General features: G+C 36.9%; 1 protein-coding gene across 3 annotated transcripts in view; it reads right to left on the reverse strand.

The window, feature by feature from the left end:
* Positions 1-16,230, reverse strand: part of IPO8 (importin 8) — a 71,212-nt gene that overhangs the window by 28,975 nt on the left and 26,007 nt on the right. For all 3 annotated transcript variants that reach the window (XM_026502172.3, XM_044385572.3, XM_044385573.3), the window contains 9 exons: positions 13,903-13,979; positions 13,502-13,618; positions 12,754-12,843; positions 10,866-11,031; positions 9,701-9,861; positions 8,725-8,850; positions 4,782-4,848; positions 1,329-1,454; positions 572-669 (listed from right to left, as the gene is read on the reverse strand). In XM_026502172.3, coding sequence (XP_026357957.1) covers positions 572-669; positions 1,329-1,454; positions 4,782-4,848; positions 8,725-8,850; positions 9,701-9,861; positions 10,866-11,031; positions 12,754-12,843; positions 13,502-13,618; positions 13,903-13,979 — 1,028 coding nt within the window. The remainder of the gene's footprint in view (positions 1-571; positions 670-1,328; positions 1,455-4,781; positions 4,849-8,724; positions 8,851-9,700; positions 9,862-10,865; positions 11,032-12,753; positions 12,844-13,501; positions 13,619-13,902; positions 13,980-16,230) is intronic.

Below are 16,230 nucleotides of genomic sequence, written 5' to 3' on the forward strand. Positions count from 1 at the left end.
TGTCCCTCTCCCCACTCGCACTCATACACACACACACACACACACACACACACACAATATCTCTCTCTCCCTCTCGCTCTAAAATAAAATAAATAAATCTTTAAAAAAATAAATAAGGGGCGCCTGGGTGGCTTGGTCAGTTAAGCCTCAGACTCTTGATTTTGACTCAGGTCATGATCTCAGGTCATGCGATCAAGCCCCACATCGGCAGGGAATCTGCTGGAGATGCTCTCTCTCCCTCGGCCCCTCTGCTCTGCTCTCTCTCTCTCTCTCTCTTTCTCTCTCTCTCTTTCTCTCTCTCTCAAATAGATGAATAAATCTTTAAAAAGTAAAATAAATTTAAGAAATTTTAAAATTAAATAAATAAAAGTGGCAAACATTCTTAAGCACAACACGTGATATAAAATTTTCAAATTACAATTCCAAGGTCTATTAGAAAATAAAAAATAACAAATATATGTTGAAGGCAATACAGAACTAAAGTGTAAGAAACAAACCGAAAGAGAGTCCTGAGGTGAAACAGTCAAACATTAGTAAGAACCACTGTAATAACTGATTAGGACACACTTACCTTCCTACACATTGTAAAAAGTATTTCTAAATGCTTTGGATTAGATAATAAAGTATCTGTATCTATTGTCACATAATTATGCAGGAGAGGCATCATATCTGGAAAAAAAAAATTCAAAAGCCCAATGAGATCTGAGTAACAAGAGTAGAAATAAACTATTCCTACTGAAATCTGCAGCACCCACACATTACTATCTCCCCTCACAACCACAAAAGGGCTAGTAACAAAGTGACAGACCCGCTCTATTTACAGGCGAGGGAAACGTGGATCAGAAAGATTAAATGCTCACCCTCTATTACAGTGATTGTTCTGAATGCCTGTCTCTCCACGGGAGTCATCACCACTTGACAAACTGTGTACTTGCTTGCTGGTCTGTGTGTTCCCCGCCCCCCCCCCCCCAACTAGAACGGAAGTGTCAATACAGCAGGCCGCCTACTTTGTTCACTGTTATACTGCCGTGCTTAGCACAATGCTTGGAAATATCGACGGTATTCAGAAAATAGTAACTGAATTAACGTACGGGTATATGTCCGGACTGCAAACTAATTTAAGAGACAACAGGGAACAGTCTCCCTTCTACGGCTTGTATTCCTAGAGCTGCAAAACACTGCTCTGAGAGCACCACCCTTTATGCAACAGGGAAAGAACAATTATTTTCTGATTAGTACTGGAGCCATATATGTCTCTATGTCAAGTTGTCAAAGGAAATCATGTCCAGACACAGAAAAGCAAAAATGTTAGATGGTCAAAGCCGTACCTGTAAAGTATTCAAAACAATCCTGCTGAAACACCTCATATAATATGCCCAGCAGCTGCCACATTTGAGGGGAAATACCATGGCAGGTTAAACTATATGCCAGTGAAAGAATTTCTTCATAGAATTCTAGAAGGAAGAAAAAATCTCTAGTTAGAATGCTAGAAAATAGCAAAACTTAAACACAAAGACCACAGAGGAAGGTTTAAGCTATCCACTCGCATACATTCCTCTTACACCTAACATACTCTGAGCACCCCTCTGTCCACACTCCCATCTTCAGCTACTTCCATTTGCCATCAACCATTTTTTTTTCAAGATTTTATTTATTTATTTGACAGAGAAAGACAGCAAGAGAGGGAACACAAGCAGGGGGAGCAGGAGAGAGAGAAGCAAGCTTCCCGCTGCGCAGGGAACCCAATGCGGAGCTCAATCCCAGGACCCCGGGATCATGTCCTGAGCTGAAGGCCGCTGCTTAACGACTGAGCCACCCAGGCGCCCCTGCCACCTTCCATTTCTTAAGAAGCTCTGCCCCCTACCCAGTAAGACAGTGCAAAGATTTGTTTTTACTAAACTTACCCATAATACTGGAAATATGTGTATTTTTGATACTGTATAATAAATAAAATATAGTTTATACTTCTAAAGCTATGTTAGAAATGCATACGAGAAGGAATGGATGGTTGTATATCTCTCATGCACAGGATTATTAATGTACAAAGAATATTCTTTGGGAAGTTTAATTAAGTTAGGCTAAAATATCTTCCTGCCTCACATATGTTTACAAACTATTCTGGACCATATTTTGTCAATTTACAAACCTTGTAAAATTTGTATGGTATTTACCGCAAGACAATTATACCCCCTAAAAAGAGTCCAAACGGAATGCTATTGTATGTGCATATGTATTTTTTATTATTACCCTCTGTCAAAAGGAAATCATATCTAAACACACAATGAGAAAACACAGTTCTTAATACAAAATTTTCAAATAATTCCTACCGTGTCACTAAGCAAAAGTCTTTTAACCCCAAAGGTTTTTTTTTCCTCTTATTTAAAAGGAACTAGGTATGCCTGGGTGGCTCAGTGGGTTAAGCATCTGACTCTTGATTTCAGCTCAGGTCATGATCTCAGGGTCGTAAATTCAAGCCCCACATCGGGCTCTACATTGAGCGTGGTGCCTGCTTAAGATTCTCTCTCTCCCTCTCCCTCTTCCCCCCCACCCAACTTGTGTGCACACTCTCTCTCTCAAAAAGTTTAAAAAATCTTTAATAAAAGGAACGAATATTCACCCTGGATGCACTTGGGAGTTTTTTTCTGTAACATTTAAAACAATATATTCAAAAGCTAGTAGACAGATACTTGCCTTACCAAGAGCAAAGTAAGATGGAAATCACAGATACTGGGAAATAACTTGTTACGTAAGACAGCACTATCTGAATATGAAATATCTGAAAGTTCTGTTTATCATCACCCCACACCGTGGAGACGAGGAAAGGAGAGTAAATGCCTCTTCTTAACATGAAGCTGAAGCCTAAAGACAGAAAAGGCGCCCAAGATTTCCGAGCACACCCTTCACAGCTTCAGCACGTGTGCACGACCCGGCCACTGCGACGCTGAAGATCAGGACTTTGAGCCTTGACAGAGAAACTAGAAGGTGCAAAGCTGTTGCAGATTACTTCTTGTGGCTGTACTGGAGTCTGGACTGTGGTGGGCAGCAGTGCGGGACCCCATGTTGACAAAGGCAGCACTGGCCTCCTCGGCAGACCACTTCTAGGGCACGGTCCCGCTGGCTCCAGCCAACTCCAGCCTTCCCACAGATTCAGTGAACTACCAAACAGCCTCCCACTAAATTCCATGTATGCTTGAATTCACCAAAAGTTATTTCAATCATTCTCAACCAAGAAGACTATTAGGGTAGGATGGTTGTATTTACTTTGACTTTCTGCGTTAGATAAAGCCGTTAAAGCAGTAATAGCTCACCCTGGCTTCTAATAATAAATGAAATTTTAGGAGCAAATTAACAATGAAAATGGGCCAGCGATAAAAGGAAAGTGGGACAATGGAAAGAGATTAGGCCATGGACACGAATGAAGTCAGGCTGCTGGGGTGGAGGTCCTAAAATAACAGAGTCAGCCCATGACCTCTTGCAGAACAAATATATATACATTTTCTTATCTAAGATCCTGTATGGCCAAATATCGGTTCAAAATGGGCCATTAACATTACATTACAGCTAAAAACATAAGAAAGATCATCCATCACCTTAGGGCTAGGGATGGGCTATCAGACAGGCAATTGGAGCCATGGCTTTCTCCTCTACCCACTGTACCCCAAAATAGCCTGTTTCCTTAACATCCTGATGTCGCAATTGCTCAAATCAAATAGCTGGTTGGTATAAACTTTTTCTCTTCGCCTTACTTCACGGTTTCACTCAAGATTACTTTAAATTTAAATGGAAAATGTTCAGTTACAATCTCTTCCATGAATAAGGACATCGGGGAATATATTCTTTTTTTGCTTATCAGAATCTCTAGGATTATGGTCCAGAAATGTCATTTTAACTAGCTCCAGGTGATTCTCACGCACACCAAAGTTTGAGAACTACTGTTTTACAGCAATGATTTCAAAAGGAAGGAGGATGTACCCTAGGCAACGTACAAGATAATCCACTGAGAAGGGAAAATAATATATTAGAACACTTTATATAGAGAGACATTTAATCCCATCCTTTTACATTTCTATTTTTATGGATGTAAATGTCATTTAGTAACATATGTATATTGCCTATAATATGTATTCAAATCTTATTCACCTATATTAGAAGTGCATGCTCAATTTTTTATTAATGGTATCAATGATAAAAAGTCTGGAGACAACTGCTCTTAGGCAGTCACATGCTTTTCTTCCGCTTTCTGTCTGCACACTACACAGGCTGCATCTTCCCCTTGTCCACATGACGTGGGGCTGCCATCTTCAAAATGCTTGGATACTATGGACAAACAGTCTCCTCCACAAATTCCCATCAGTTTGCAACATTCTGATTCTATTAGTTACTCATTCTACTCAGAAGTCAGGCACTATAATATAACAGAACAACAGTTATTTCATACTTCTGATAGGATACATAGGTCTATCATTTCACATTTTTCAATTCCAGATTAAAGTAACCTTGCCTGAACCTCATCCCAGTTTTTCCTCTCTACAAATGTAAAATTTAAAGTTCTCTGTCCTTTAAAAATTCCAAGACTAAAAATTCATTGGATATATTGAATTTTTCTCTAGATGAAAACATAGATACCTAATACTAGAAAGTATATCCAAAAACAGAAGAAAATGCAAGCTTCTCTTTCTCAAAATTGTCCATATTGTTGAATTTGAAGGGCTAAAAATGCACTTTAAGTTCACCAAATTTAAAAATATCAGTTTACCTTTTTACTCTACCTTTGAACTTACCAATTACATGTTTCTGTAAAACAAGATCAATGATCCGTAGACAGATATTCTCTAACTGCTGAGTAACCTAAAGACAAATTTAAACATTTAGTTTAAAATTCATCATAACCCTTAACCTATAAATATTAGCCCAATAAAAATACCAACAGGATTTTTTTGAAAAGAGAAGTTGACAATCCTAAATTTCAAGTGAAAAATATAACCAAAAATTCTGAAAAGTAAACTAATGATAAAAGTGGGAGTTAAATCCATAATAAAATTACAAATTAAGTTAGTTCCTTACCTCATATTTTATACCAATATAAGTTCCTAATGAATGAAAGATTTCAATGTAAAAACTTGGGCCATAAAAATACCAGAAAAAATGAAAAGAAGTTGTGCATAATCCTGAAGACGGAAAATGGCTCAAAGCACAGAAATCAGAAATAAATATATCGAGCCATTTGATTTCAAAAATTAATATCTGTATAGGGTAGGGGGAAGTCAAAGATAAATGAAAAATTGAGGGAATTATTTTCAAATGGTATCACCAAGATCAAATTCCCTCCCCTAAAATCAAATCAACAGGAAAAAAGGCAAAGGTTATGAAAAAGAAGTATAAACAGACCTTAAACTTTTAACAAGATGTTCACTCAAATATATCGTAAGAGTACAAATTCTAAGCCCCAGATTACCACTTTTCATCTATCAGACTGGTAATGATCAAAAAGTACATGGCTGGGAAAAGAGACACTGCTGTCCATTGATTTGGGAAGTGTTAAGTTGGCCAAGTTAGCAATATCTCTCAAGCTTACTCATACATACATCCTTTGACCCAGCAATTCCACTTCAGGGACTTTGCTCTCCAACACATTATCACTGATGCAAATGACATGTAAAAGGCCACTCACTACAGGATGTTTGTGATCAATATCGACCAAGGTTCCATTTAACAAGAGACAGTTAAATTATATTCATTCATGAGAGACTGGTTGAATAAACTTGACATATCATATAAAGGAATATTATGAAACTACTAAACAAAATCTTTAAAAAAAATAAAGGGGGGGGTGCCTGGGTGGCTCAGTCAGTTAAGCATATGCCTTTGGCTCGGGTCATGCTCCCAGGGTCCTGGGATCGAGTCCCACATCGGGCTCCATGCTCATCAGGGAGCCTGCTTCTCCCTCTGCCTGCTACTCCCCCTGCTTGTGCTCTCCGACAAATACATAAATAAAATCTTTTTTTTTAAGGAATATTATGCAACTAATAAAAATATTTAACTTTCGTGACTAATGTGAAGGATCACCAAAATATAATTCAAAAATGGCAGATAAAAACTGTATGCTAACATTTTCATAAAAGAAAAATACACACACTCATTTTTTTGCTTAGCTATAGAAAAAAAAAAATCTCTGGAAGGATACAGAAACCTTGTAGAGGAGTTACCTCCAGAGAGAATTAGATCTGGGGAGCTGAGCGAGAAAGTGAATTTTCACTATCTTTTCACACCTTTCGGATTTTTCAACATCTGTTGTTCGAAATATTTTTTAAGTAAGCAAAAATTGAACTCCACTATGGGTTACAATTTTCATCTGAGTATCCTATTTCAAGTTTGGGGCATATTCTCTGAATATTCAGCTTTAAAGTACTGTCTTAAATAATCAACACATTTTGCCACCCATAGGCATGGAGAGCAAGGTACCAGAGCAGTTGCCGGTTGTAAATAACTGATCTGCTTATTTATCACTGGATATCCCTGAAAACCAGCCCTGGAAAAAGACACATGTACATAAACATTACTTGGAAGAATATATAATAAATGCTAACAATGACTGTTTAAAAAAATAGAAAAAAAATAAGGTACTGTCTTAAAGTTCAAATGATCCAAAAATCTCCGAGTTTAAAAATCTGTCAATATATTTAAAACCATTAAAGAAAAACTGCATATGCATAAGCATCCGGTTTAGATTTCTAGTTTTGTTCTGCATATACTGTTTGTACATGTATTCATACACATGTGATTTTTCCTTTTAAGGAAATATATTCTTCTCAAAGTTTGCTTTTAATAAGTCAAAGTTCAAAATCACAGGACAGGCAGTCAGGAGACCAAGATTCCAGCTCTTGTTTTGCCTCTAATTATCTCTGACCTTGGTTCAGCCACTTACTGAGGGCTTTCAGTTTCTAAGTTTTTTCATCTGTAGGTAAGGAAGCTGGAATTGATTAGCGCCTCTCAGTTTTAATCTGTGCCTCCTTTGATAATCACAGTAAGTTCGCATGCTCCTTTATTTGAAATGCAAAATAAATTTAACATCAAGTGTAAAAAAATTAAAAAGGAAAGCTAAAATACTATTTTATTTTCAAACTAATCCTGCTGCTCATTTGACTACTGCCCATCCTCTACACACACGTATTTTGGAAAACTGGACGAGGGGATTTCTCTCCAAATTTAAAATACAAGTTCTGCATATAAGGCGAAAGAATTATCTTAAGTACACTTGTAATTTAATTTGCAACATCTCACTGTTCTGAACGGCCCGTACAGTTTTAACAAGGATATAAAAATAAAGATGGAAGTAAAACTTCATATTCAGCCTTTTAGGTGAAGGAGGCCTGCCCAGGAGAAGAATATCAAACTGTTTTTAAGAATCTGGTAATTGGGGCGCCTGGGTGGCTCAGTTGTTAAGCGTCTGCTTTTGGCTCAGGTCATGGTCCCAGGGTCCTGGGAATGAGCCCTGCACCGGGCTCCCTGCTCGGCGGGAAGCCTGCTTCTCCCTCTCCCACTCCCCCTGCTTGTGTTCCCTCTCTCGCTGTGTCTCTGTCAAATAAATAAATAAAATCTTTTCAAATAAAAAAAAAAAAAGAATCTGGTAATCTTCCATTGGTATGTGATAAACACAGGATAAGTCAACAGCCACAGGGTTTAACAACGCTATTTAAAGAACCGGCAGCTGCTTCCTAAGTCACACTGTACGAGACAGGAGCTGCCGCCATTGCCGAGCAAGTCAGCCTGAACTCACAGAAGTAACTAACGCAAATCTGATTTAAAGAGAGGCTGCGTAGGGGAGCCTGGGTGGCTCAGTCGTTAGGCGTCTGCCTTCAGCTCAGGGCGTGATCCCGGAGTCCTGCGATCGAGCCCCACATCAGGCTCCTCCGCTGGGAGCCTGCTTCTTCCTCTCCCACTCCCCCTGCTTGTGTTCCCTCTCTCGCTGGCTGTCTCTCTCTGTCAAATAAATAAATACAATCTTTAAAAAAAAAAAAAGAAGGAGAGGCTGTGTAATGCTTGGGGAGGAGAGCAGAAGGTTTTGGGTGGAGATGAATGGATGCATTATCAGAATAATCTGACTGCAAACCCAAAACTCTGTGGCTGTGAGCAAGTCTCTCAATACTATCTGAACCTGTTTTCCACTTCTGCAAAAGGACACTACCATTTACCTGCTCCAGTGATCACACAGGAACATTAGTGAAAGTCTATCAGCTAATAGAGGGAAAGCACTTAATAATTGCACGAATTCTTATCCCAATATTCTTCTGGAATTCAGTTTAGGAAAGATGATGTTTTAAGCTCTTCTTCCCTTCCATTCTCATGATGTTTGTTACATTTGAATTTTGTTCCATTATTTAATATCTGCCACTGTGACTGAATGGCTCTCTCTCTCTACCAAGAAGACTGTGGGTTCCACAAGGCAGAGCTCATGTCTTATTAAATTTGATATTCCCCAACAACCTAGCTAGAACATAGCAGATGCGATAAACTCAGTTTAGTACAAAGGAATATACTATATATCTTACAACAACATGTAATATTTCCCCCTTCAATTATTTTAGTATGTTCCTTTAATATTTGAAGGTAATTTTTAAAGTCTAGCAACATAACTAAATAGTAATTTTAAAGTCATGCCCATTGATCATGTAAATTTCAGTTAATGTTATTACAATGACATAACAAAACACAAAGAAATCCCACCTCTTTATGATCTTCCACAACTGTCAAGATAGTATCAATAGTATGTAAAATTCCCATAGCCATTACTGTTTTGTCTTCAATTTCTTCATATTCATCACTCTGAAGAACTTTGCCAAATATCTCAGCCTATGAACGTAACATATACATATTCCACAATCAGTACTGTCATACCTACCCCTCACTGTTGTTATAAGTTAATAAAAGGGCAGGGCACTCATCTAGATGTCAGTCTTGCTCACACTTAAGTTACACACTAACTCAAGTTACTAAATCAATGATAGAAACTGTCATGTTTTAAATATGGCCATTTTTTCCTTATCTAATCACTGGAGTGGAATATACATCTAATAACTGGAGTTATAACAATTAGATAGCTATTTTTTAACTTCTGGTTATCATGAAACAAATAAATCCAAAGTCTGGGAAAAGTGAAATCTAGCAACACTCAAATGAAAAATTTGATAGAAGGTAGAAGACAAAGTCAAGAAATTACCTAGAAAATGAAACAGAAAAAGACAGACAGACATGGAAAACAGGAGAAAAAAGGAAAACTAAAGACTCAGTCCTGACCCAATATTCTGCATCAGAATTATAGAACAGGGGAAAAAATGGTAGGGAGAAATTAATCAAATAGGTAATTCAAGAAATTGCCCAAAACTGAAAGAAATTAGTTTCCAGATTCAACGCTCGGAAAGTGAAAATTTAGAAGGCTCACATCAAAGCACATCATTATGAAATCTCAGAATATTACAGATGAAATGATCCCAATGTTATTAGATTTAAGTCTAATTGACTATAGAAATTAACAACTGTCAGAATTATTAGAGCAAACATTTTTATATTAACATTTCAAATGCATATAAAACTAAACTCCAAACTCTGTAATTTAATTAATTCAGATAAGTCAAGGCTTTTATTTTTATTATTCAAGGCTGAATTTACTTTCAAATTAACATAAAACTTTGCCCATTCTTACCAGATGTTGTGTCATATCAACAGCAATTGAGGCTACCTCTTGACTATATTCACATATCATCTTCTGGATAACGTTAGTAACATCATCATTTTCTGTCTCTCTAACAATGTGCAACAGCTCCTGCATGATAGGCCTCACGTGTGGCTTCATATATTCCTTAGCTAATGCAATAAAACAAACAAAAATCAGTAAAAACTTAGACATTCACAAGTGGTGAAAGGAATTAACTTGGTGACAAGGTAAAGTGACACAGAGTAATAGATTCTTGGCAGATGCTTGCTCTATGGTAAATAAGACACAAAGCTGTACCAAAATATCTTCACCAATATATCCATTTCCCCCTAAGTAATTAGGGGTAATCAATCCTACACATGGGAAAGAACTGTTCTAACCAAAATGCCAAGAGCTTTCATTGAGAAATTCTAATTACACAAATGCTCTATCATCAGCATGACTTATAGGACGTGTATATGACATCAAGATACAAGTATAAAAAAATCACGTACATAAAAAATAAGCCCAGTATTGATGGTGCCCGTTCCCCGCCACATATCCCCATACAATACTCACTGAAACACTGCTGAATAGAAGTAAACTACGTTCGTGTTCTTCATAAAACTGAATTTACTTTCAAAGGTTTACCTGAACTTTAAACAATATTCTTCTGAACACAAATGATTTATCTGTGCCATCACCAACTAGAAATCCCACTTGCTACTTTCAGAACTAGTAGAATCACTGAATGCTAGAGTTGAAAGTAGAATCACAGAATCCTGAGGCCATCTAGTCCAAGCCTGCGTATTTAAATATATGTCTATCTAGCCCCTGACATATGGCATGCTTGCCCAGGTTGACACAGCAACCTGTAGGACAATCAAAACTAGACACCAGGTCTCTGGATTCCCAGTCTACCCCAGCGCCCCGTGATTACCAACTTATTTCCTAATCTAAAATTTTTCTGGAAACCAGTCAATAGGAACTCCTAAAAAGGGGAAGAAGAAAATTCCATAAAATTCTGAGGGGACAAAGGCTCAGAAATCTAAACCCTGCATCTTAAGACACAGAGAATCATCCCTATTAGGGAAGGAAGTAAAGAAACTATGTGAGAAGATTATGTCAAACATAAAAATAGAATAAACCTTCTAAAAGGTATTTTTGGCTTTACCTTGTGTCTGGTTAGAAATTAATGACTGGAGAGCAAGGGCAGCTTCAACTTTGACAGGCATCTCCTTATCTTCAATCAGGCTCTTCTTTGCCAGTTCAACTGCATTTCTTAGATTGAGCTCATTATGAAACTTCAAAGAACTGAATGCATGAAGTACCCAACAGGACTACGTTAGAAGAAGAAATTAAGTAGGGAACTATTAGGATAATGGCATTCTATAATTAGGTCATGCATAAAGGAACTTCTTACTAGGTAAAATATCATTAACTCTACCAAGTACTGTTTATTTTTGGAGGGTAGCATATTAGCCTTAGTTGCTAACTTCTGGATTTCCCCCTTTTTTTTTTTTTTTAATTTAAAAAGGCAGTTTTGTTGGGGCACCTGGGTGGCACAGTCATTAAGCGTCTGCCTTCGGCTCAGGGCGTGATCCCGGCATTATGGGATCAAGCCCCACATCAGGCTCCTCTGCTATGAGCCTGCTTCTTCCTCTCCCACTCCCCCTGCTTGTGTTCCCTCTCTCACTGGCTGTCTCTGTCAAATTAATAAATAAAATCTTAAAAAAAAAAAAAAGGCAGTTTTGTTACTTCTAAATTATCTATATGCATTTTTTATAGGGAAAAGAAAATGGAACCAAATTGAAGTGTCTCTGAAAAAAAGAAATCCTGTTCAAGCTTAATAAATATTATGATTCATAACTAATTTGTTATTTATTTACATGTAAGAGCTACTACAAACCAATGTTTGACTTTCATTTGCTGGCCTTCACAGCAAACAAATGAAACATTATTTCCCTTACTAGCATCAGGACTTAGCAAGCTTCGTTTTTTTTGTTTTTTGGTTTTTTTTTTTTTTTTTTTGCTCATACAAGGTATGAAGAATTTTAAACCTTCTAGAGGTTACCAAGTTTTAAACTATTAGACCTATTACTTTGTCTATGTACATGAAACACAATTAGTCTAAACTATTAGACTATTACTTTGTCTACGTACATGAAACACAATTAATGATAATGTGCATTGCCAAAGACTCTTAGCAAGAGAGTTACAATTCACACAGCCTGTCAAAGACAACAGCTTACCTATAAAAATACTTGCACACCCTCTGCACCTCTAATCTACACATGCCCAAATACTTCTCCAGTGAACACTACCTTCTGTTTATAAAATGTTTTAGTGTGTAAGACATTGTTAACATATGCTCTTTATAGCAAGACATTTTTTGTGTTGATGTAGTTATAAAGATAAATACTAGGCTCTTGAAGTTCTACTTTTATTTCTCCATAAAAGATATTGATTCTAGAAGTAATATACACTTAGAACATGAATAAGTTTACATGGATTATTATTTTCTCCATTTTTCTAAGGCATATATGTCAACCTAATATACGATTTATACTAATCAAGTTTTTAGCCAAACTAGAATTTCATGCTGTTTTAGAGACTGAAAATTAATCAGTTTACGAATTTACATTGTATTATTGCTGTAACATCATCCCTCTCCCTGCATGTGTTACAAATGCAGCAAGTAGGTTAGGGTGAACATTTAAAGCAGCTAGAATTAAAATCCATAAATCCCTTATTTACTAGTTTGTTTTTTATTCAGCTTAGGTGACCATAAGGGACATTCTAATTGACTTCGTTTTATCCCAATAGATGGTAAAAGGTCAATTTACCCAAAAACATTTAGTTCAATAACTATCTTACAAATGAACTTTTTTTTAAATTTTTTTGTTTTGTTTTGTTTTAATAATCTCTACACCCAGCGTGGGGCTCAAACTCACGATCCCCACATGATCCCAAGATTGAGTTGCACACTCTTCCCACTGAGCTGGCCAGGTGCCCCTCAAATGAATACTTTAAGATACATAATGGAAATATGGAAAACTTACTCTAGCTCGAAGATATCCCAGATTAGACAATAGTAATGGAAATACGTGATTCTGCAGCAACAACTCCATTTGGTCCTTGAATAAACTCTTCTGTAAGGAAACAGAATGAAGTTTCAACTTAGCAATGCCTTTTACATATATAAAAATCACAGCTAATAAAGTATGTTTATTATGACTTATGCTTAATATACTTCTATGTGAAATTTTATAAAATTATTTGACCTACGTATTGTATGTTTTAAAACAAGACAGAGGGGCGCCTGGGTGGCACAGCGGTTAAGCCTCTGCCTTCGGCTCAGGGCGTGATCCCGGCGTTACGGGATCAAGCCCCACATCAGGCTCCTCCGCTATGAGCCTGCTTCTTCCTCTCCCACTCCCCCTGCTTGTGTTCCCTCTCTCGCTGGCTGTTTCTATCTCTGTCAAATAAATAAATAAAATCTTTAATAAATAAATAAATAAATAAAACAAGACAGAAACAGTACCTTACATATAATTTGATACTGACTGACTTTTGCAGCAATAAATAACACTAGTCATTTTGTATCCTTTTTTCATATGGCAATAGTTTCACACTGAAAAACTGTTTTTTAATTAATTAAAAAATTAATTAAAGAAACAGGTGACACAAAAAAGGATGTTTACAGTCAACTCAATTATGCAGAAGCAGTCACAAGTTTTAAATTATTCACAACTTTCATATTCTCTCATTTGCCTGTGCTTAAGTAAATAATATTATGAGTAGCTTGACCTTCAATAAAATATCAGCCAGGGAACCAATCACATGCAGGGCGCCATCTTTCTTCCTTGGGTCAAAGTTTGGGTCTGTTAGGATTTGATAACAAAATGCCATCATTTTGGGCAACACCTAGAGAAACAGAAGAATCCATTTTAGTCTATGTGACCTTCCACAGCCTTATTACTATAGTGTTAAGTACGATATACAAATTTGCAAAACTAAAGCCATTTTATTGTGTTTTATCAAGCAATTATAATTAAGAAAACAACCCTTTTCCCTAACTAGGACAGGAAAATATTCAAGTGATAGATTATAACGAATAGTATAATTTTTCAAATAGTAGGGGGTATAACTAGTGTCAAATCAACACAGTCCATCTTTCAATTTTGGATTTAAAAAGAATAACTATATACCTCTTTTCTTTTCTTTGCAGCAGTATACAAGAGAGTCTGGGCTGCTGTGGTGGGAGAAGCATAATCTTCAAATATATCTAGGATTTTAAAAGGTTAAACCACATTAATAAAAATATAATTACTTATTATAGATTTTGAACCCGACTGACCACTATTCCAAAACAAAAAATAAAACACAGGACACTGGTTTACAGCAGGAAAAGGCTAAGGATATGTCATCAGTGCTCCCGTACACAACAATTATTTCTCAAGCTCCGTATGTTGTCCTTTTAAACAATCATATTAAAGAGAACAATATATATTAGGCATATCTGTTTCACTGAGGACAAAAGTTTATTTAGTGCTTACTATGTGCCTGGCACTGGTCAAGGTTCTGGGGATACAAAGATCAAACAAAAAGAGTTCTCACAGAACTCACAAGGTGAGAGAGAGAGACAGATTATACACATACATACATAATAGGTACAATAGGATAAGGAGAAAGAGAGTGAAGTTCTATGGAGTTATATGGAGTGCTAGTTCAAATATAGTGTCTCTTTAATTCTCTGTTGGGGTAACACTTAAGCAGAAACTGAATGAAGGAGGGAGCAAACTCTACATGGAAATCTAAAGATGAAGCTCTCCCAACAAAGGAAACCACAAGTGTAAAAGCCTTGGGGGACTACTAGGCCAGTGCTTGGCTCTGTCAACAGGCAGATTCAGCAGGGATTCAGTGGCTATTTATTGAATATACATATTTAAAACACACCACTGAACATCATGAGAACTTTCACAAATTTCAGAACAGGCAGATATTTGTAAAGTATCTCATACGTCCATATTTAAATATAAAAATAAAACCAAATCTAAGTCTTTGCCAAAATATAAAATACAAATGTAATAATACTAATAACTAATATGTATCGAGTGCCAGACACCACACTCAGGAAATCACCCACTGTGCCAGGCACTTACTCTTTGGCAGGCACTATGCGAAGATGCTACAAACATCTAATATTCTCCTCTGAGCAGTTAAGGAAGTTAGTTACATGTGTTATCCCACTCAATCCTCCCAACACCATTAGTATTGCTGATTTTATAGCTGAAAATAGTGCATGTCAGAGAGGCTAAGGAATTTGCCCACAGTCACACAATGAGTAAGTGGCCACGACAGAATTGCGCCCGCACTATCTTAACATCAAGAGCCTGAGCTCTCCAAATCTAAAAACATTATTAATGTCAATGCATTTAGATAAGACTACTTCGTTCATATAAATAACTATAAATGGCAAAAATATAAAAAGAAAACTACATAACTGTGTAACTGTTCTTTCCTATAGTTATCCAAAAGTAAAAATGTCAATTCTGTCAACACTCACAGCTCTTTATTATTATATTTCTAAAAACTGAGATACTATCTTATTTGACACAAAGAGGAAGTGAAATCATGGTAGCTTTCTGAACACTAAACAAATACTCCCGCCATCACAGAAACACACAGGTATTACAGGAAAACTAAACACTAAAAGAACACCTTGAAAACAGAAGAAAGAATCTCAGAAACAAGGCAGAGGATCATAGGGGAAGAGAAGAAAAAAGGAAACAAGATGAAACTAGAGAGGGAGACAAACCATAAGAGACTCTTAATCTCAGGAAACAAAGTGAGGGTTGGGTGGAGGGGGGTGGGAGGGATAGGGTGGTTGGGTGATGGACACTGGGGAGGGTATGTGCTACGGGAGCACTGTGAATTGTGGAAGACTGATGAATCACAGACCTGTACCCCTGAAACAAATAATACATTATGTGTTAATATAAATAAATAAACAAATAAAAACAAAGAAAGAAAGTAGAAGAAAGACTGGCTAATCATTCTGCTCCCAGGAAAACAAAGTCATTAGGAAGGGGAAATAATAAATCCAGCATATGTGAAATGATTTTCAAAAGGAAACTAGAACAGAGGGATAAGGCAGATGGTAAATATTGTTTCTCCTTCATTTGCTTCTCTGGTACTTTGTCTCCAAGAGAAGAGGCCCTCTGAACCAAATGATACTAAATACAAAGCACTGTAAAAACAACATAACCCATCATCTAGCATCCCTACCAGCAGGCTTAACTCAAGTAGCCAGGTAACCTGGCCCAACAAGGGAAAAAGCACTGCGTTGTCACTATCTTTGACATGCCTGGGGCAGTGCTAGTTTTATCAATTATTTATTTCAACATCTATGGAAGGCAGACTAGAGCCAAGCACTAGTAGAGGAATGGAGAGATGGAGAAGGGATGGAGAATGCAAAATAAAGCAAATAAACAAGATAAAGTCCCTGCCCTCAAATAGCACTAAGTTGCAGGACA

Source organism: Ursus arctos, unplaced genomic scaffold (genome assembly GCF_023065955.2).
Source record: "Ursus arctos isolate Adak ecotype North America unplaced genomic scaffold, UrsArc2.0 scaffold_26, whole genome shotgun sequence".
Lineage (NCBI taxonomy): Eukaryota > Metazoa > Chordata > Mammalia > Carnivora > Ursidae > Ursus > Ursus arctos.